The 21,029-nt window shown below is 48.0% G+C and overlaps 1 protein-coding gene across 1 annotated transcript in view; it reads left to right on the top strand.

Moving 5' to 3' along the window:
- The window catches only part of LOC130360882 (calpain-13-like), a 110,053-nt gene that overhangs the window by 16,096 nt on the left and 72,928 nt on the right, over positions 1 to 21,029 (top strand). Inside the window, exons 6-8 of the mRNA XM_056563427.1 lie at positions 1,435 to 1,609; positions 4,178 to 4,219; positions 10,029 to 10,097. Of these exons, the coding sequence (XP_056419402.1) occupies positions 1,435 to 1,609; positions 4,178 to 4,219; positions 10,029 to 10,097 (286 nt within the window). The remainder of the gene's footprint in view (positions 1 to 1,434; positions 1,610 to 4,177; positions 4,220 to 10,028; positions 10,098 to 21,029) is intronic.

Below are 21,029 nucleotides of genomic sequence, written 5' to 3' on the forward strand. Positions count from 1 at the left end.
GGGTACATCACTGGATACATAATTGTTTTTATTTTTTTTATCAACTGATGCCAGAAAGTTAAATAGATTTGTAAATTACTTCTATTTAAAAATCTTAATCCTTCCAGTACTTATCAGCTGCTGTATGCTCCACGGGAAGTTGTGTAGTTCTTTCCAGTCTGACCACAGTGCTCTCTGCTGACACCTCTGTCCATTTTAGGAACTGTCCAGAGCAGTATAGATTTGCTCCTACTCTGGACAATTCCTGACATGGACAGAGGTGTCAGCAGAGAGCACTGTGGTCAGGCAGAAAGGAAATTCAAAAAGAATAGAGCTTCCTGTGGAGCATACAAGAGCTGATAAGTACTGGAAGGATTAAGATTTTTGGCAACAGTTGATTTAAAAGAAAAATGTTTTCCGGTGGAGTACCCCCAAAGGATAGGGGACTACTCCAATGGATTGGGGACAAGATGTCTGATCGTGGGGGTCCTTCAGCTGGGACCCCCACGATCTCTGTGCAGCACCCGGCATTGGTTTAGAACACTGGGTGCCAGCAGCGGGGTCGGGACGTCAAGGCCACCCCCCTGTGATGTCACACCACGCCCTCTCATGCAAGTCTATGGGAGGGGGCGTGGCGGCCACAACGCCCCCTCCCATAGACTTGTATTGAGGGGGCATGGCGTGACGTTACAAGGGGCATGGCTGTGACGTCACAACCCCCCATCGCCCGCTCTAAGTGTTCAGAACAAATGCTCCGAACGCTGGGGCAGAGAAGTACCCCTTCAACCTTTGTAAGTTTTTAGTGGATATTTTGAAGACCAATTTGTAATGTGGCAGACTGGTCAGACAGGCATGGGTCTAGGCAAGTGGAGTTCACTCGAAAGCGAGAGGCAGACTGAGCACAGGGCGGACAGTAGACAACTGACATGGGAAAATAACTAACTGGGTATGGAGTAGAAACCACTACACTGTGCAGTGCCCGCAGTAGTGACACCAACAACCAAATGGACCTTATCGCTTAGGACCAGAGGAACAGGGACGGGTCCTTTAGAACACTCAGGGCAAAGGGTTCTTGGAGGATGACAAGAGACTTTGGGCTCACTGACCTTTTAGGAGGTCAGGAGAGACATGATTACTTAGACTAATAGTAGACCAGAAGAGGGTGCTATGCTCAAAGGCTGGAAGGTGGCGGTGGCTCTGCTTTATTATTCACATATGGCCCTAAATGTATCATCGTGTGGGTTTTGTGTTTTTTTGTTGAAGTCTTGTTAGGCCTCATGCACTGGCACGCAGATGTCTACAGTTTCATAATACAGACCATTGGGCTCTCTATGGGCCGACGTCTGGTGCCCCCATGATGCGTCACCTTCTGTCTTAGACGCAGTATTTCTAGGGTTTTTTGTCTCCACAGTCATTACAGAAATAAAAAATGACAGTATACATTTTTTTTTTTAGATTTTTAGGTTCATATGAAAATTTACACTGGGGAAACCCCTGTGACGCCTTCATGAACCTGACCGGAGGACTGCCCATGACTTTTGATCTCAGGAGCACCGAGGCCCACACCTATTGGAACATGATCAGCTCCACAAGTCAAGACACTGTGATGGCCTGCATCAATGACGAGCAGGTAACGGGCCATGTAGGACTCTAACCGGGGGCATATGCACATAGGTCCTGGACAGGACCACTGATGGGTCAGTGACCCATGGGTAGAATCAAAGAAAACCAACATTGTGCATCAGCATTGTCTGGAGCAAACTGGACCACAAATGGTAGAGATTATTCTAATATTTATCACAGGGTTATTTGGAGGGCGCTTTGGCTTTATTTGGGGTGGAGCTTCATTTGGGGTGGAGCTTCAATTAAGGGAATGTTACTGCATAGTTAAAGTGGTACTCAAGTGAAAAACAATTTTTTTTTCATATCAACTGGCTCCAGAAAGTTAAACAGATTTGTAAATTACTTCTATTAAAAAAAATCTTAATCCTACCAGTACTTATCAGTTGCTAAAGTTGAGTTGTTCTTTTCTGTCTGACCACATTGCTCTCTGCTGACACCTCTGTCTGTCTCAGGAACTGTTCAGAGTCGGTGCAAATCCCCAGAGCAAACCTCTCCTGTTCCGGACAGTTCCTGAGACAAACAGAGGTGTCAACAGAGAGCGCTGTGGTCAGACAGAACAACTCAACTTCAGCAGCTGATAAGTACTGGTAGGATTAAGATTTTTTAATAGAAGTAATTTACAAATCTGTATAACTTTCTGGAATCAGATGATATAAAAAAAAATATTTCATTGGAATACCCCTTTAATTTCTTGTGGAATAAACCCCCTAGTTGGTGTACAGAGGTAGATGGATATTGCTAAGCCATGAATTTTACAGATATTTACATTTTAAGGTTATTTTTTATTTTTATTTTCTCATTTTAAACACAATTCTTTTTAAATATTCACCTTTTGTTTTGTAGGACCCTACGCCTAAGAATCTAAACATTTGTTTGTTTTATTATAGGATGTGATACTTCATTTCTCCTCTGGGAGTGCAACAGGAGAATTAAAGGGGTACTCCGCTGGATTTTTTTTTTTTTTTAAATCAACTGGTGCCAGAATTCAAATGACTTCTCTTAATCTTAATCCGTCCAGTACTCATTACTCATCAGCTGATGTATACTACAGAGGAAGTTCTTTTCTTTTTCTATTTCCTTTCTGTCTGACCACAGTGCTCTCTGCTGACACCTCTGTCCATGTCAGGAACTGTCCAGAACAGGAGAGGTTTTCTATGGGGATTTGCTCCTGCTCTGGACAGTTCCTGACATGGACAGAGGTGTCAGCAGAGAGCACTGTGGTCAGACAGAAAAGAAACTAAAAAAGTACTACTGGAAGGATTACGATTTTTAAGTAGAAGTAATTTACAAATCTGTTTAACTTTCTGGCACCAGTTGATTTAAAAAAAAAATGTTTTACAGTGGAGTACCCCTTTAAACAATTGCTAAATAGGGTCTTAGTCACACGGCAGAATTTCCACCTCAAATTAAAGCCCAATAGACTTCTATGCAGGGACGTGCACAGATGTTTTTTTTTTTGGGGGGGGGGGGGGGCAGGGGCTGAACTGAAAAAAAGGGCACTTCCCATTATCATTTATATAAATGCCCACTTAAAGGGGTACTCCGGCCCTAAGACATCTTATCCCCTATCCGCAATCTTGCATTCGGCACCCAGCTCTTTGAGCTGCACGATCACAAACTGCCCGGTGCCGACCATGGGGCCAGAGTATCGTGACGTCATGACTCCGCCCCCGTGTGACATCCCGCCCCGCCCCCGCTATGCAAGTCTATGGGAGGGGGCGTCACGCCCCCTCCCATAGACTTGCATAGCGGGGGCAGGGCGTGACGTCACACGTCATTCCGCATCAATTCCGCACAAAATCTGCGCAAGCCAGAAACCACCCAAATTAAAGGGGTACTCCGGTGAAAACGTATTTTCTTTCAAATCAACTGGTGGCAGAAAGTTAAACATATTTGTAAATTACTTCTATTAAAAAATCTTAATACTTCCAGTACTTATTAGCCGCTGAATACTACAGAGGAAATTCTTTTCTTTTTGGAATGCTCTCTGATGACATCACGAGCACAGTTCTCTCTGCTGACGTTATTATAATAATAATAACACTTTATTTATTGTTGTCCTTAGTGGGATTTGAACCCAAGTCCCCAGCACTGCAAGGCAGCAGTGCTAACCACCATGCTGCCCTTAGCATACATCTGCTATGCATGGTTGCTAAAATGGACAGAGATGTCAGCAGAGAGCACTGTGCTCGTGATGTCATCAGTGTTCCAAAAAGAAAGGAATTTCCTCTGTAGCATTCAGCAGCTAATAAGTACTGGAAGGATTAAGATTTTTTAATAGAAGTAATTTACAAATATGTTTAACTTTCTGTCACCAGTTGATTTAAAAGAAAAAAGGTTTTCACCGGAGTACCCCTTTAATGCGGAAGTGGAATCGGTGCGGATGTGCGGAAATTCTGCCGTGTGCATAGACCCTAATTCACTTCCCAGATAACAGCTGATCGTGGGGGTTCCAGTGGGGAGACACTCTGTGATTAGCATATTTTAAGTGGAGAACCCCTTTATCTGGGATAAAAAAAAAATTCTGTAGTTGACTTAGATTTTATGTTAACGAAACAAACTTTGTACCTTACAGAAGCCATATTCGAGCAACCGGAGGGGCAGTGGCCTCAACAATGTAAGTAGACAACCTACAGTATCTATATGAGGTATAACAAGACCCCAATGCCAATGTTCTGGACCTCCACCTAATTAGGGTGCCCTCCTATGTGGTGATCTGATACTACTAAGAATACTGGTACCACCAGATTACACAGGGTTTGGTTGTAGTCTGTAACATGGAGAACATAGCTTTGGCGATGAGCTGTATGGACAAAATCATAGAAGATTTTTTTACTTAAAGGGGTACTTCATTGGAATTTTTTTTTATTTTAAAGGGGTACTACTGTGGAATTTTTTTTAATTTAAATCAACTGGTGCCAGAAAGTTAAAGGGGTATTCCAAGAAAATTTATATATATATATATATATATATACATATATATATATATATGTATATATATATATATATATATATATATATATATCAACTGGCTCCAGAAAGTTAAACAGATTTGTAAATTACTTCTATAAAAAAATCTTAATCCTTTCAGTACTTATGAGCTTCTGAAGTTAAGGTTGTTCTTTTCTGTCTAAGTCCTCTCTGATGACACGTGTCTCAGGAAACGCCCAGTTTAGAAGCAAATCCCCATAGCAAACCTCTTCTAAACTGGGCGTTTCCCGAGACACGTGTCATCAGAGAGGACTTAGACAGAAAAGAACAACCTTAACTTCAGAAGCTCATAAGTACTGAAAGGATTAAGATTTTTTAATAGAAGTAATTTACAAATCTGTTTAACTTTCTGGAGCCAGTTGATATATGTAAAAAAAAAGTTTTTTTCCTGGAATACCCCTTTAAACAGACGAAGGAAGCCGAGACTTCCGAAACGTACGTCGATAGCCTTGTGGACGGCTGAGGATACCATAGTGACGTCACTCACAACACACTCAGTCGGAACCTTAACCTGATCGTAGCGTGTGCGTGCAAGTTGGTAGAGGCGCCACCGGCCGGGGCGCGCTCCCACTGCAATCCACGCTCCTTCCTAGAGACCGGACCCTTCATGAAGTAACACTCTGGGAAACAACATTAAAAGAAGTAACGTGCTACATCCGGGAGTCAATTCAGTAAGAACCACTTGCAACCTCTGGAACACCACTTCAGGGAGCCCACGTATCTGCAGAGCGTTACCTCCTTCACTGCTATACACAGCGATCGCGCTGTAACCGCATCATTACACTTACACCGCAACCACCGATTTTTATCAGCAACCTGTGTAACGTGTGGGGATAATACGGCGCTTACTATTCAATTATTTTTCAGTACATTACTTTTTACACAGTGTTCATCCATAGGGGAGCACATTTATAGTAAAGCAGCAGTACAATCACACATCAAACCAGACCCCTCCAGCGCTAGTGATCTTTTTTATTCTCTAAGATTTGTAAATGACTTCTATTAAAAAAAAATCTTAATCCTTCCAGTACTTTTTAAGAAATGCTTTTCTTTTTGGATTTCTCTTCTGTCATGACCACAGTGCTCTCTGCTGACCTCTGCTGTCCATTTTTGGAACTGTCCAGAGCAGGAGAAAATCCCCATAGCAAACATATGGTGCTCTGGACAGTTCCTAAAATGAACAGCAGAGGTCAGCAGAGAGCACTGTGGTTGTGACATCAGAGAAATCCAAAAAAGAAAAACATTTCCTCTGTAGTATACAGCCCATAAAATGTACTGGAAGGATTAAGATTTTTTAATAGAAGTAATTTACAAATCTGTATAACTTTCTGTATAACCAGCTGATTTAAAAAAAAAAGAGTTTTCCACAGGATTACCCCTTTAAATCAACTGGTGCCAGAAAGTTATACAGATTTGTAAATTTCTTCAATTAAAAAATATTTACCCTTCCAGTACTTATCAGCTGCTGTATGATCCACAGGAAGTTCTTTTCTTTTTGAATTTCCTTTCTGCCTGACCACAGTGCTCTCTGCTGACACCTCTGTCTATTTTAAGAAATGTCTAAGAGTAGGAGCAAATCCCTGTATCAAACCTCTTCTACTCTGGACAGTTCCTGACATGGACAGAGGTGTCAGCAGAGAGCACTGTGGTCAGACAGAAAAGAAATTTAAAAAGAAAATAACTTTCTGTGGAGCATACAGCAGCTGATAAGTACTGGAAGGATGACATTTTTTAATAGAAGTAATTTACAAATCTTTTTAACTTTCTGGCACCAGTTGAATAAATACATTTTTTTTTTCCAGTGGAGTACCCCTTTAACCTCTTAAGGACCCAGGACGTACGGGGACGTCCACGCACCCTGGGCTTTAAGGACCCTGGACGTCCCGATACGGTGGTCTGCAAACTGTAGTCCTCCAGATGTTGCAAAACTACAACTCCAAGCATGCTGGGAGTTGTAGTTCAGCAACATCTGGCTCTAAAGATGTTGCCGAACTACTACTTCCAGCATGCCTGAGAATGTTTGGGAGTTGTGGTTTTGCAACAACTGGAGGCACACTGGTTGGGAAACATTGTCTGTTTCCTAACTCAGTGTTTCCCAACCCGTGTGCCTCCAGCTGTTGCAAAACTATAACTACCAGCATGCACTGATAGACTGTGCATGCTGGGAGTTGTAGTTTTGCAACAGCTGGAGGTCCCCCCCCCCCCCCTGTGAATGTACAGGGTACATTCACATGGGCAGGGGGCTTACAGTGAGTATCAGCCTGCAAGTTTGCGATGCAGCAAATTTTGCGCGGCAGCTCAAACTCGCAGCGGGAAACTCGCTGTAACCCCCCGCCCATGTGACTGTACCCTAAAAACACTACACTAACACAAAATAAAATAAAAAACACTACATATACACATACCCCTACACAGCCCCCCTCCCCAATAAAAATGAAAAACGTCTGGTACGCCACTCTTTCCAAAATGGAGCCTCCAGCTGTTGCAATACAACAACTCCCAGTATTGCCGGACAGCCGTTGATTGTCCAAGTATACTGGGAGTTTTGCAACAGCTGGAGGCACCCTGTTTGGGAATCACTGGCGTAGAATACCCTTATGTCCACCCCTATGCAAATCCCTAATTCAGGCCTCAAATGCGCATGGCGCTCTCACTTTGGAGCCCTGTCGTATTTCAAGGCAACAGTTTAGGGCCACATATAGGGTATCGCCGTACTCGGGAGAAATTGCCTAACAAATTTTGGGGGGTATTTTCTCCTTTCACCCCTTATGAAAAGGTGAAGTTGGAGTCTACACCAGCATGTTAGTGTAAAAAAATAATTTTTTTACACTAACATGCTAGTGTTGCCCTATACTTTTCATTTTGACAAGAGGTAAATGGGAAAAAAGCCCCCCAAAATTTGTAATGCAATTTCTCCCGACTACGGAGATACCCCATAAGTGGGCGCAAAGTGCTCTGGGGGCGCACAACAAGGCCCAGAAGGGAGAGTGCGCCATGTACATTTGAGGTGATTTGCACAGGGGTGGCTGATTGTTACAGCGGTTTTGACAAATGCAAAAAAAAAAAAACGACATGTGACCCCATTTCAGAAACTACACCCCTCACGGAATGTAATGAGAGGTACAGTGAGAATTTACACCCCACTGGTGTCTGACAGATCTTTGGAACAGTGGGCTGTACAAATTAAAAGTTTTGTACAGCCCACTGTTCCAAAGATCTGACAGACACCGGGGGGGGGGGGGGGGGGGGGGTAAATGCTCACTGTACCCCTTGTTATGTTCCTCAAGGGGTCTAGTTTCCAAAATGGTATGCCATGTGGTTTTTTTTTTTGCTGACCTGGTACCATAGGGGCTTCCTAAATGCGACATGCCCCCCGAGCAAAATTGCTCTCAAAAAGCCAAATATGACTCCTTCTCTTCTGAGCATTGTAGTTCGCCCGTAGTGCACTTCAGGTCAACTTATGGGGTACCTCCATACTCAGAAGAGATGGGGTTACAAATTTGTGAAATTTGGGGGGAAACACACATTTTAGTGACATTTTTTTAATTTTTTTTACATATGCAAAAGTCGTGAAACACCTATGGGGTATTAAGGCTCACTTTATTCCTTGTTATGTTCCTCAAGGGGTCTAGTTTCCAAAATGGTATGGCATGTGTTTTTTTTTTTTTTTTTGCTTTTCTGGCACCATAGGGGCTTCCTAAATGAAACATGCCCCCCAAAACCATTTCAGAAAAACGTACTCTCCAAAATCCCCTTGTCGCTCCTTCGCTTCTGAGCCCTCTACTGCGCCCGCCGAACACTTTACATAGACATATGAGGTGTGTGCTTACTCGAGAGAAATTGGGCTACAAATAGAAGTATACATTTTCTCCATTTACCCCTTGTAAAAATTCAAAAATTGGGTCTACAAGAACATGCGAGTGTAAAAAATGGAGATTGGGAATTTTCTCCTTCACTTTGCTGCTATTCCTGTGAAACACCTAAAGGGTTAAAACACTTACTGAATGTCATTTTGAATATTTTGGGGGGGTGCAGTTTTTATAATGGGGTCATTTGTGGGGTATTTCTAATATGAAGACCCTTCAAATCCACTTCAAACCTGAACTGGTCCATGAAAAATAGCGAGTTTGGAAATTTGGTGAAAAATTGGAAAATTGCTGCTGAACTTTGAAGCCCTCTGGTGTCTTCCAAAAGTAAAAACTCATCAATTTTATGATGCAAACATAAAGTAGACATATTGGAAATGTGAATAAAAAAAAAATTATTTGGAATATCCATTTTCCTTACAAGCAGAGAGCTTCAAAGTTAGAAAAATGCTAAATTTTCAAATGTTTCATCAAATTTTGGGATTTTTCACCAAGAAAGGATGCAAGTTACCAAAAATTTTACCACTAAGTTAAAGTAGAATATGTCACGAAAAAACAAATCAGAATGAGAATGATAACTAAAAGCATTCCAGAGTTATTAATGTTTAAAGTGACAGTGGTCAGATGTGCAAAAAATGGCCGGGTCCTAAGGTGTAAAATGGCTGGGTCCTTAAGGGGTTAAAGGGTTGTGATGTTAAGGCCACGCCCCTCATTCCGTCATGTCACGCCCCCTCAATGCAAGTCTATGGGAGGGGGCGTGGCGGCTGCCACGCCCCCTCCCATAGACTTGCATTGAGGGGGCATGGCATGACGTCAGGAGGTGCGCGGCCTGACGTCACGAGCGCCGCAGCTCGCACCCAGCGTTCGGAGTACCCCTTTAAAACCACAAGCAAAACTGCTCCATTATTTATTTGAGACATTGATGCAGAACAGTAAATGCAGAGATTTATCTCCTAATTTTTTTTACTGAATCATTTTTTATATGTTTCTATTTTCTAATTGTAATGTCTTTTATTTCATTTTTTTTTGGTACATTATTATGGGGGGAGGCGGGGGTGGGGGGGGGGGCATGGCTCATCTTTCCAGCATTTAGAGTTATGCTTTAAGGCAAGCCCTGTGGACATAGGCAACAATAGACTGAAGTTGTTCCATTGATATGAATGAGAAAGGGTTTCTGGGGATGCTCAGTGACCTTCAAAACGGGTCATTCTACAGGGAGGGGGAGACTGATCTGTGATCAACATCTGCTGTGTGTACTTCTTTTATCTATATACTGGTGTCACCTGTCACTGTATTCCTGTCTATGATAATAAGGAGGAGACTGCTAGGAAGTGATCTGTACAGAACAGGAAGTCTCCGCTAGTTGCCAGAATGAAGACTGTAAGATTTTAGGATTATTTTATAATATCAATAGTAAAATAGTAAATTCAAAAAATACATCAACAAAAGCAAAAAAAAAATATGGCTACCGTATAAACTTGTATTAAACCGCAGGTCCTGTCCTGATGACACATTCTCTTTATGTTTTTATTACTATTAATATGTTATTGTCTTCCACATTCCTTCCAGAATAATCCAGAACTCGTAGACAACGCCCCTGAGGAACTCCATACATATAATGAAACAAAGAATGGGCAGGTAAGTGACATGATGGTGGTATTATGATGGTGGTATTATGATGGTGGTATCATGATGGGGGTATTATGATGGCGGTATTATGATGGGGGTATTGTGATGGCTGTATTATGATGGCGGTATTATGATGGTGTTATTATGATGGTGGTATTATGATGGCGGTATAATGATGGCGATATTATGATGGCGGTATTATGATGGCGGTATTATGATGGCGGTATTATAATGGTGGTATTATGATGGCGGTATTATGATGGCGGTATTATGATGGTGGTATTATGAGGTATGATGATGGCGGTATTTTGATGGCGGTATTATGATGGTGGTATTATGAGGGCGGTATTATGATGGCGATATTATGATGGCGGTATTATGATGGCGGTATTATGATGGTGGTATTATGATGGTGGTATTATGAGGTATGATGATGGCGGTATTTTTATGGCGGTATTATGATGGTGGTATTATGAGGTTTTATGATGGCGGTATTATGATGGCGGTATTATGATGGTGGTATTATGAGGTATTATGATGGCGGTATTATGATGGCGGTATTATGATGGTGGTATTATGAGGTATGATGATGGCGGTATTTTGATGGCGGTATTATGATGGTGGTATTATGAGGTATTATGATGGCGGTATTATGATGGCGGTATTATGATGGCGGTATTATGATGGCGGTATTAAGATGGTGGTATTAAGATGGCGGTATTATGATGGCGGTATTATGATGGCGATATTATGATGGTGGTATTATGATGGTGGTATTATGATGGCGGTATTGTGATGGCGGTATTGTGATGGCGGTATTGTGATGGCGGTATTATGATGGCGGTATTATGATGGGGGTATGGTGGGGGCACAGGTCACAGGTTTGTACACACCTCACTTCTCAGACAACTGGAGGAAACACCTGCTGAGTGATGTGAGTGGCATGGTGCAGGGGTGTGATGGGAGATACATGTGACTGTAACTGTGTCATGTGATCATCAGTGTGACCTAGAGAAAATCACAGTGTTTAATGTGTCAGAGGAAGTGGTCAGTCCTGGGTGAGCTGACTTACTGTGAACTACAGGAAGAGCTCATCTTCTATTAGATCCCCCCTTTCCAGCTCTATCTGTATACTGCTGCTTTCCATTCTGACCACAGTGCTCTCTGCTGACACCTCTGTCCATATCAGGAACTGTCCTGAGCAGGAGAGGTTTGCTATGGAATTTGCTCCTACTCTAGACAGTTCCTAACATGGACAGAGGTGTCAGCAGAGAGCACTGTGGTCAGACTGGAAAGAACTACTCTCATACAGGGACAGGGACTCTCATACAGGGACAGGGGCTCTCATACAGGGACAGGGGCTCTCATACAGGGAGAGGGCTCTCTTATACAGGGACAGGGGCTCTCATACAGGGACAGGGGCTCTCTCATACAGGGACAGGGCTCTTATACAGGGACACGGCTCTCATACAGGGACAGGGGCTCTCATACAGGGACAGGGCTCTCATACAGGGACAGGGGTTCTTATACAGGGACAGGGGTTCTCATACAGGGACAGGGGCTCTCATGCAGGGACAGGGGTTCTCATACAGGGACAGGGGTTTTCTCATACAGGGACAGGGGCTCTCATACAGCGACAGGAGTTCTCATGCAGGGACAGGGGTTCTCATACAGGGACAGGGGTTTTCTCATACAGGGACAGGGGTTCTCTCATACAGGGACAGGGCTCTCATACAGGGACAGGGGTTTTCTCATACAGTGACAGGGGTTTTCTCATACAGGGACAGGGGCTCTCATACAGCGACAGGAGTTCTCATACAGGGACAGGGGTTCTCTCAAACAGGGACAGGGGCTCTCATACAGGGACAGGGGCTCTCATACAGGGACAGGGGTTCTCTCATACAGGGACAGAGGCTCTCATACAGGGACAGGGGTTTTCTCATACATGGACAGGGGTTTTCTCATACAGGGACAGGGGCTCTCATACAGCGACAGGAGTTCTCATACAGGGACAGGGGTTCTCTCATACAGGGACAGGGGCTCTCATACAGGGACAGGGGTTCTCATACAGGGACTGGGGTTCTCTCATACAGGGACAGGGGCTCTCATACAGGGACAGGAGCTCTCATACAGAAACAGGGGCTCTCATACAGGGACAGGGGCTCTCCTACAGGGACAGGGGCTCTCTCATACAGGGACATGGCTCTCATACAGGGACAGGGGCTCTCATACAGGGACAGAACTCTCATACAGCAACAGGGGTTCTCTCATACAGGGACAGGGTTCTCATACAGGGACAGGAGCTCTCATACAGGGACAGGGGCTCTCATACAGAGACAGGAGCTCTCATACAGGGACAAGGGTTCTCTCATACAGGGACAGGCTCTCATACAGGGACAGGGCTCTCATACAGCAACAGGGATTCTCTCATACAGGGACAGGAGATCTCATACAGGGACAGGAGCTCTCATACAGGGACAGGGGTTCTCTCATACAGGGACAGGGTTCTCATACAGGGACAGGAGATCTCATACAGGGACACGGCTCTCATACAGCAACAGGGATTCTCTCATACAGGGACAGGGTTCTCATACAGGGACAGGGTTTTCATACAGGGACAGGAGATTTCATACAGGGACATGGCTCTCATACAGGGACAGGGTTCTCATACAGGGACAGGGTTCTCATACAGGGACAGGAGATCTCATACAGGGACACGGCTCTCATACAGGGACAAGGGCTCTCATACAGGGACAGGGGCTCTCATACAGGGACAGGGGTTCTCTCATACAGGGACAGGGTTCTCATACAGGGACAGGAGATCTCATACAGGGACACGGCTCTCATACAGCAACAGGGATTCTCTCATACAGGGACAGGGTTCTCATACAGGGACAGGGTTTTCATACAGGGACAGGAGATTTCATACAGGGACATGGCTCTCATACAGGGACAGGGTTCTCATACAGGGACAGGGTTCTCATACAGGGACAGGAGATCTCATACAGGGACACGGCTCTCATACAGGGACAAGGGCTCTCATACAGGGACAGGGGCTCTCTCATACAGGGACAGGGCTCTCATACAGGGACAGGGGTTCTCTCATACAGGGACAGGGTTCTCATACAGGGACAGGAGATCTCATACAGGGACACGGCTCTCATACAGCAACAGGGATTCTCTCATACAGGGACAGGAGCTCTCATACAGGGACAGGGCTCTCATACAGGGACAGGGGTTCTCTCATACAGGGACAGGAGTTTTCTCATACAGGGACAGGGGCTCTCTCATACAGCGACAGGAGTTCTCATACAGGGACAGGGGTTCTCTCATACAGGGACAGGGGCTCTCATACAGGGACAGGGGTTCTCTCATATAGGAACAGGGCTCTTATACAGGGACACGGCTCTCATACAGGGACAGGGGTTCTCTCATGCAGGGACACGGCTCTCATACAGGGACAGGAGTTCTCATACAGGGACAGGGGTTCTCTCATACAGGGACAGGGGTTCTCTCATACAGGGACAGGGGCTCTCATACAGGGACAGGGCTCTCATACAGCGACAGGGGTTCTCTCAAACAGGGACCGGGTTTCTCATACAGGGACAGGAGCTCTCATACAGGGACAGGGGCTCTTCTACAGGGACAGGGGCTCTCTCATACAGGGACACGGCTCTCATACAGGGACAGGGCTCTCATACAGGGACAGGAGCTCTGCTACAGGGACAGGGGCTCTCTCATACAGGGACACGGCTCTCATACAGGGACAGGGGCTCTCATACAGGGACAGGGCTCTCATACAGCAACAGGGGTTCTCTCATACAGCAACAGGGGTTCTCTCATACAGGGACAGGGTTCTCATATAGGGACAGGGGCTCTCATACAGGGACAGGAGCTCTCATACAGGGACAGGGGTTCTCTCATACAGGGACAGGGCTCTCATACAGGGACAGGGGATCTCACACAGGGACAGGAGTTCTCATACAGGGACAGGAGCTCTCATACAGGGACAAGGGTTCTCTCATACAGGGACAGGGCTCTCATACAGGGACAGGGCTCTCATACAGCAACAGGGATTCTCTCATACAGGGACAGGAGATCTCATACAGGGACAGGAGCTCTCATACAGGGACAGGGGTTCTCTCATACAGGGACAGGGTTCTCATACAGGGACAGGAGATCTCATACAGGGACACGGCTCTCATACAGCAACAGGGATTCTCTCATACTGGGACAGGGGTTCTCATACAGGGACAGGGTTCTCATACAGGGACAGGAGATCTCATACAGGGACACGGCTCTCATACAGGGACAGGGGCTCTCATACAGGGACAGGGGTTCTCTCATACAGGGACAGGGCTCTCATACAGGGACAGGGGTTCTCTCATACAGGGACAGGTTTCTCATACAGGGACAGGAGATCTCATACAGGGACACGGCTCTCATACAGCAACAGGGATTCTCTCATACAGGGACAGGAGCTCTCATACAAGGACAGGGCTCTCTCATACAGGGACAGGGGTTCTCTCATACAGGGACAGGGGTTTTCTCATACAGGGACATGGGCTCTCTCATACAGCGACAGGAGTTCTCATACAGGGACAGGGGTTCTCTCATACAGGGACAGGGGCTCTCATACAGGGACAGGGGTTCTCTCATATAGGGACAGGGCTCTTATACAGGGACATGGCTCTCATACAGGGACAGGGGTTCTCTCATACAGGGACACGGCTCTCATACAGGGACAGGGGTTCTCTCATACAGGGACAGGGGTTCTCTCATACAGGGACAGGGGCTCTCATACAGGGACAGGGCTCTCATACAGCGACAGGGGTTCTCTCATACAGGGACCGGGTTTCTCATACAGGGACAGGAGCTCTCATACAGGGACAGGGGCTCTTCTACAGGGACAGGGGCTCTCTCATACAGGGACACGGCTCTCATACAGGGACAGGGCTCTCATACAGGGACAGGAGCTCTCCTACAGGGACAGGGGCTCTCTCATACAGGGACAGGGGCTCTCATACAGGGACAGGGGCTCTCATACAGGGACAGGAGATCTCATACAGGGACACGGCTCTCATACAGCAACAGGGATTCTCTCATATAGGGACAGGGTTCTCATACAGGGACAGGGTTCTTATACAGGGACAGGAGATTTCATACAGGGACATGGCTCTCATACAGGGACAGGGTTCTCATACAGGGACAGGGTTCTCATACAGGGACAGGAGATCTCATACAGGGACAAGGCTCTCATACAGGGACAAGGGCTCTCATACAGGGACAAGGGCTCTCTCATACAGGGACAGGGCTCTCATACAGGGACAGGGGTTCTCTCATACAGGGACAGGGTTCTCATACAGGGACAGGAGATCTCATACAGGGACACGGCTCTCATACAGGGACAGGGGTTCTCTCATGCAGGGACACGGCTCTCATACAGGGACAGGAGTTCTCATACAGGGACAGGGGTTCTCTCATACAGGGAAAGGGGTTCTCTCATACAGGGACAGGGGCTCTCATACAGGGACAGGGCTCTCATACAGCGACAGGGGTTCTCTCAAACAGGGACCGGGTTTCTCATACAGGGACAGGAGCTCTCATACAGGGACAGGGGCTCTTCTACAGGGACAGGGGCTCTCTCATACAGGGACACGGCTCTCATATAGGGACAGGGCTCTCATACAGGGACAGGAGCTCTGCTACAGGGACAGGGGCTCTCTCATACAGGGACACGGCTCTCATACAGGGACAGGGGCTCTCATACAGGGACAGGGCTCTCATACAGCAACAGGGGTTCTCTCATACAGCAACAGGGGTTCTCTCATACAGGGACAGGGTTCTCATATAGGGACAGGGGCTCTCATACAGGGACAGGAGCTCTCATACAGGGACAGGGGTTCTCTCATACAGGGACAGGGCTCTCATACAGGGACAGGGGATCTCACACAGGGACAGGAGTTCTCATACAGGGACAGGAGCTCTCATACAGGGACAAGGGTTCTCTCATACAGGGACAGGGCTCTCATACAGGGACAGGGCTCTCATACAGCAACAGGGATTCTCTCATACAGGGACAGGAGATCTCATACAGGGACAGGAGCTCTCATACAGGGACAGGAGCTCTCATACAGGGACAGGGGTTCTCTCATACAGGGTCAGGGCTCTTATACAGGGACAGGGGATCTCATACAGGGACAGGAGTTCTCATACAGGGACAGGAGCTCTCATACAGGGACACGGCTCTCATACAGGGACACGGCTCTCATACAGGGACAGGGCTCTCATACAGGGACAGGAGCTCTCATACAGGGACAGGAGCTCTCTTACAGGGACAGGGGCTCTCTCATACAGGGACAGGGCTCTTATACAGGGACACGGCTCTCATACAGCGACAGGGGCTCTCATACAGGGACACGGCTCTCATACAGGGACAGGGGCTCTCATACAGGGACAGGGCTCTCATACAGCAACAGGGGTTCTCTCATACAGCAACAGGGGTTCTCTCATACAGGGACAGGGTTCTCATATAGGGACAGGGGCTCTCATACAGGGACAGGAGCTCTCATACAGGGACAGGGGTTCTCTCATACAGGGACAGGGCTCTCATACAGGGACAGGGGATCTCACACAGGGACAGGAGTTCTCATACAGGGACAGGAGCTCTCATACAGGGACAAGGGTTCTCTCATACAGGGACAGGGCTCTCATACAGGGACAGGGCTCTCATACAGCAACAGGGATTCTCTCATACAGGGACAGGAGATCTCATACAGGGACAGGAGCTCTCATACAGGGACAGGAGCTCTCATACAGGGACAGGGGTTCTCTCATACAGGGTCAGGGCTCTTATACAGGGACAGGGGATCTCATACAGGGACAGGAGTTCTCATACAGGGACAGGAGCTCTCATACAGGGACACGGCTCTCATACAGGGACACGGCTCTCATACAGGGACAGGGCTCTCATACAGGGACAGGAGCTCTCATACAGGGACAGGAGCTCTCTTACAGGGACAGGGGCTCTCTCATACAGGGACAGGGCTCTTATACAGGGACACGGCTCTCATACAGCGACAGGGGCTCTCATACAGGGACAGGGTTCTCATACAGGGACAGGAGCTCTCATACAGGGACAGGAGCTCTCATACAGGGACAGGAGCTCTCATACAGGGACAGGGGCTTTCTCATACAGGGACACGGCTCTCATACAGGGACAGGAGCTCTCTCATACAGCGACAGGGGCTCTTATACAGGGACACGGCTCTCATACAGGGACACGGCTCTCATACAGGGACAGGGGTTCTCTCATACAGGGACAGGAGCTCTCATACAGGGACAGGAGCTCTCATACAGGGACAGGGGCTCTCTCATACAGGGACAGGGTTCTCATACAGGGACAGGAGCTCTCATACAGGGACAGGGCTCTCATACAGCAACAGGGGTTCTCTCATACAGCAACAGGGGTTCTCTCATACAGGGACAGGGTTCTCATATAGGGACAGGGGCTCTCATACAGGGACAGGGGCTCTCATACAGGGACAGGAGCTCTCATACAGGGACAGGGGTTCTCTCATACAGGGACAGGGCTCTCATACAGGGACAGGGGATCTCATACAGGGACAGGAGTTCTCATACAGGGACAGGAGCTCTCATACAGGGACAAGGGTTCTCTCATGCAGGGACAGGGCTCTCATACAGGGACAGGGCTCTCATACAGGAACAGGGATTCTCTCATACAGGGACAGGAGATCTCATACAGGGACAGGAGCTCTCATACAGGGACAGGGGTTCTCTCATACAGGGACAGGGTTCTCATACAGGGACAGGAGATCTCATACAGGGACACGGCTCTCATACAGCAACAGGGATTCTCTCATACAGGGACAGGGTTCTCATACAGGGACAGGGTTCTCATACAGGGACAGGAGATCTCATACAGGGACACGGCTCTCATACAGGGACAGGGGCTCTCATACAGGGACAGGGGTTCTCTCATACAGGGACAGGGCTCTCATACAGGGACAGGAGATCTCATACAGCAACAGGGATTCTCTCATACAGGGACAGGAGCTCTCATACAGGGACAGGGCTCTCTCATACAGGGACAGGGGTTCTCTCATACAGGGAAAGGGGTTTTCTCATACAGGGACAGGGGCTCTCTCATACAGCGACAGGAGTTCTCATACAGGGACAGGGGTTCTCTCATACAGGGACAGGGGCTCTCATACAGGGACAGGGGTTCTCTCATATAGGGACAGGGCTCTTATACAGGGACACGGCTCTCATACAGGGACAGGGGTTCTCTCATACAGGGACACGGCTCTCATACAGGGACAGGAGTTCTCATACAGGGACAGGGGTTCTCTCATACAGGGACAGGGGTTCTCTCATACAGGGACAGGGCTCTCATACAGCGACAGGGGTTCTCTCATACAGGGACAGGGGTTTCTCATACAGGGACAGGAGCTCTCATACAGGGACAGGGGCTCTTCTACAGGGACAGGGGCTCTCTCATACACGGACACGGCTCTCATACAGGGACAGGGCTCTCAAAAAGGGACAGGAGCTCTCCTACAGGGACAGGGGCTCTCTCATACAGGGACAGGGGCTCTCATACAGGGACAGGGGCTCTCATACAGGGACAGGGCTCTCATACAGCAACAGGGGTTCTCTCATACAGGGACAGGGTTCTCATATAGGGACAGGGGCTCTGATACAGGGACAGGGGCTCTCATACAGGGACATGAGCTCTCATACAGGGACAGGGGTTCTCTCATACAGGGTCAGGGCTCTTATACAGGGACAGGGCATCTCATACAGGGACAGGAGTTCTCATACAGGGACAGGAGCTCTCATACAGGGAAACAGCTCTCATACAGGGACACGGCTCTCATACAGGGACAGGGCTCTCATACAGGGACAGGAGCTCTCATACAGGGACAGGAGCTCTCATACAGGGACAGGAGCTCTCTCATACAGGGACAGGGCTCTTATACAGGGACACGGCTCTCATACAGCGACAGGGGCTCTCATACAGGGACAGGGTTCTCATACAGGGACAGGAGCTCTCATACAGGGACAGGAGCTCTCATACAGGGACAGGAGCTCTCATACAGGGACAGGGGCTCCCTCATACAGGGACACGGCTCTCGTACAGGGACAGGAGCTCTCTCATACAGCGACAGGGGCTCTTATACAGGGACACGGCTCTCATACAGGGACACGGCTCTCATACAGGGACAGGGGTTCTCTCATACAGGGACAGGAGCTCTCATACAGGGACAGGAGCTCTCATACAGGGACAGGAGCTCCTCTCATACAGGGACAGGGGCTCTCTCATACAGGGACAGGGTTCTCATACAGGGACAGGAGCTCTCATACAGGGACAGGGCTCTCATACAGCAACAGGGGTTCTCTCATACAGCAACAGGGGTTCTCTCATACAGGGACAGGGTTCTCATATAGGGACACGGGCTCTCATACAGGGACAGGGGCTCTCATACAGGGACAGGAGCTCTCATACAGGGACAGGGGTTCTCTCATACAGGGACAGGGCTCTCATACAGGGACAGGGGATCTCATACAGGGACAGGAGTTCTCATACAGGGACAGGAGCTCTCATACAGGGACAAGGGTTCTCTCATGCAGGGACAGGGCTCTCATACAGGGACAGGGCTCTCATACAGGAACAGGGATTCTCTCATACAGGGACAGGAGATCTCATACAGGGACAGGAGCTCTCATACAGGGACAGGGGTTCTCTCATACAGGGACAGGGTTCTCATACAGGGACAGGAGATCTCATACAGGGACACGGCTCTCAAACAGCAACAGGGATTCTCTCATACAGGGACAGGGTTCTCATACAGGGACAGGGTTCTCATACAGGGACAGGAGATCTCATACAGGGACATGGCTCCCAAACAGGGACAGGGGCTCTCATACAGGGACAGGGGTTCTCTCATACAGGGACAGGGCTCTCATACAGGGACAGGGGTTCTCTCATACAGCGACAGGGGCTCTTATACAGGGACACGGCTCTCATACAGGTACACGGCTCTCATACAGGGACAGGGGTTCTCTCATACAGGGACAGGAGCTCTCATACAGGGACAGGAGCTCTCATACAGGGACAGGAGCTCTCATACAGGGACAGGGGCTCTCTCATACAGGGACAGGGTTCTCATACAGGGACAGGAGCTCTCATACAGGGACAGGGGCTCTTATACAGGGACAGGGGTTCTCACATACAGGGACAGGGGCTCTCATACAGGGACAGGGGCTCTCATACAGGGACAGGGGCTCTCTTATACAGGGACAGGGCTCTCTTATACAGGGACAGGGGCTCTCATACAGGGACAGGGGCTCTCTTATACAGGGACAGGGCTCTCTTATACAGGGACAGGGGCTTTCATACAGGGACAGGGGCTCTCATACAGGGACAGGGGCTCTCATACAGGGACAGGAGCTCTCATACAGGGACAAGGGTTCTCTCATGCAGGGACAGGGCTCTCATACAGGGACAGGGCTCTCATACAGGAACAGGGATTCTCTCATACAGGGACAGGAGATCTCATACAGGGACAGGAGCTCTCATACAGGGACAGGGGTTCTCTCATACAGGGACAGGGTTCTCATACAGGGACAGGAGATCTCATACAGGGACACGGCTCTCAAACAGCAACAGGGATTCTCTCATACAGGGACAGGGTTCTCATACAGGGACAGGGTTCTCATACAGGGACAGGAGATCTCATACAGGGACATGGCTCCCAAACAGGGACAGGGGCTCTCATACAGGGACAGGGGTTCTCTCATACAGGGACAGGGCTCTCATACAGGGACAGGGGTTCTCTCATACAGCGACAGGGGCTCTTATACAGGGACACGGCTCTCATACAGGTACACGGCTCTCATACAGGGACAGGGGTTCTC

Source organism: Hyla sarda, chromosome 3 (assembly GCF_029499605.1).
Source record: "Hyla sarda isolate aHylSar1 chromosome 3, aHylSar1.hap1, whole genome shotgun sequence".
Taxonomy (NCBI): domain Eukaryota; kingdom Metazoa; phylum Chordata; class Amphibia; order Anura; family Hylidae; genus Hyla; species Hyla sarda.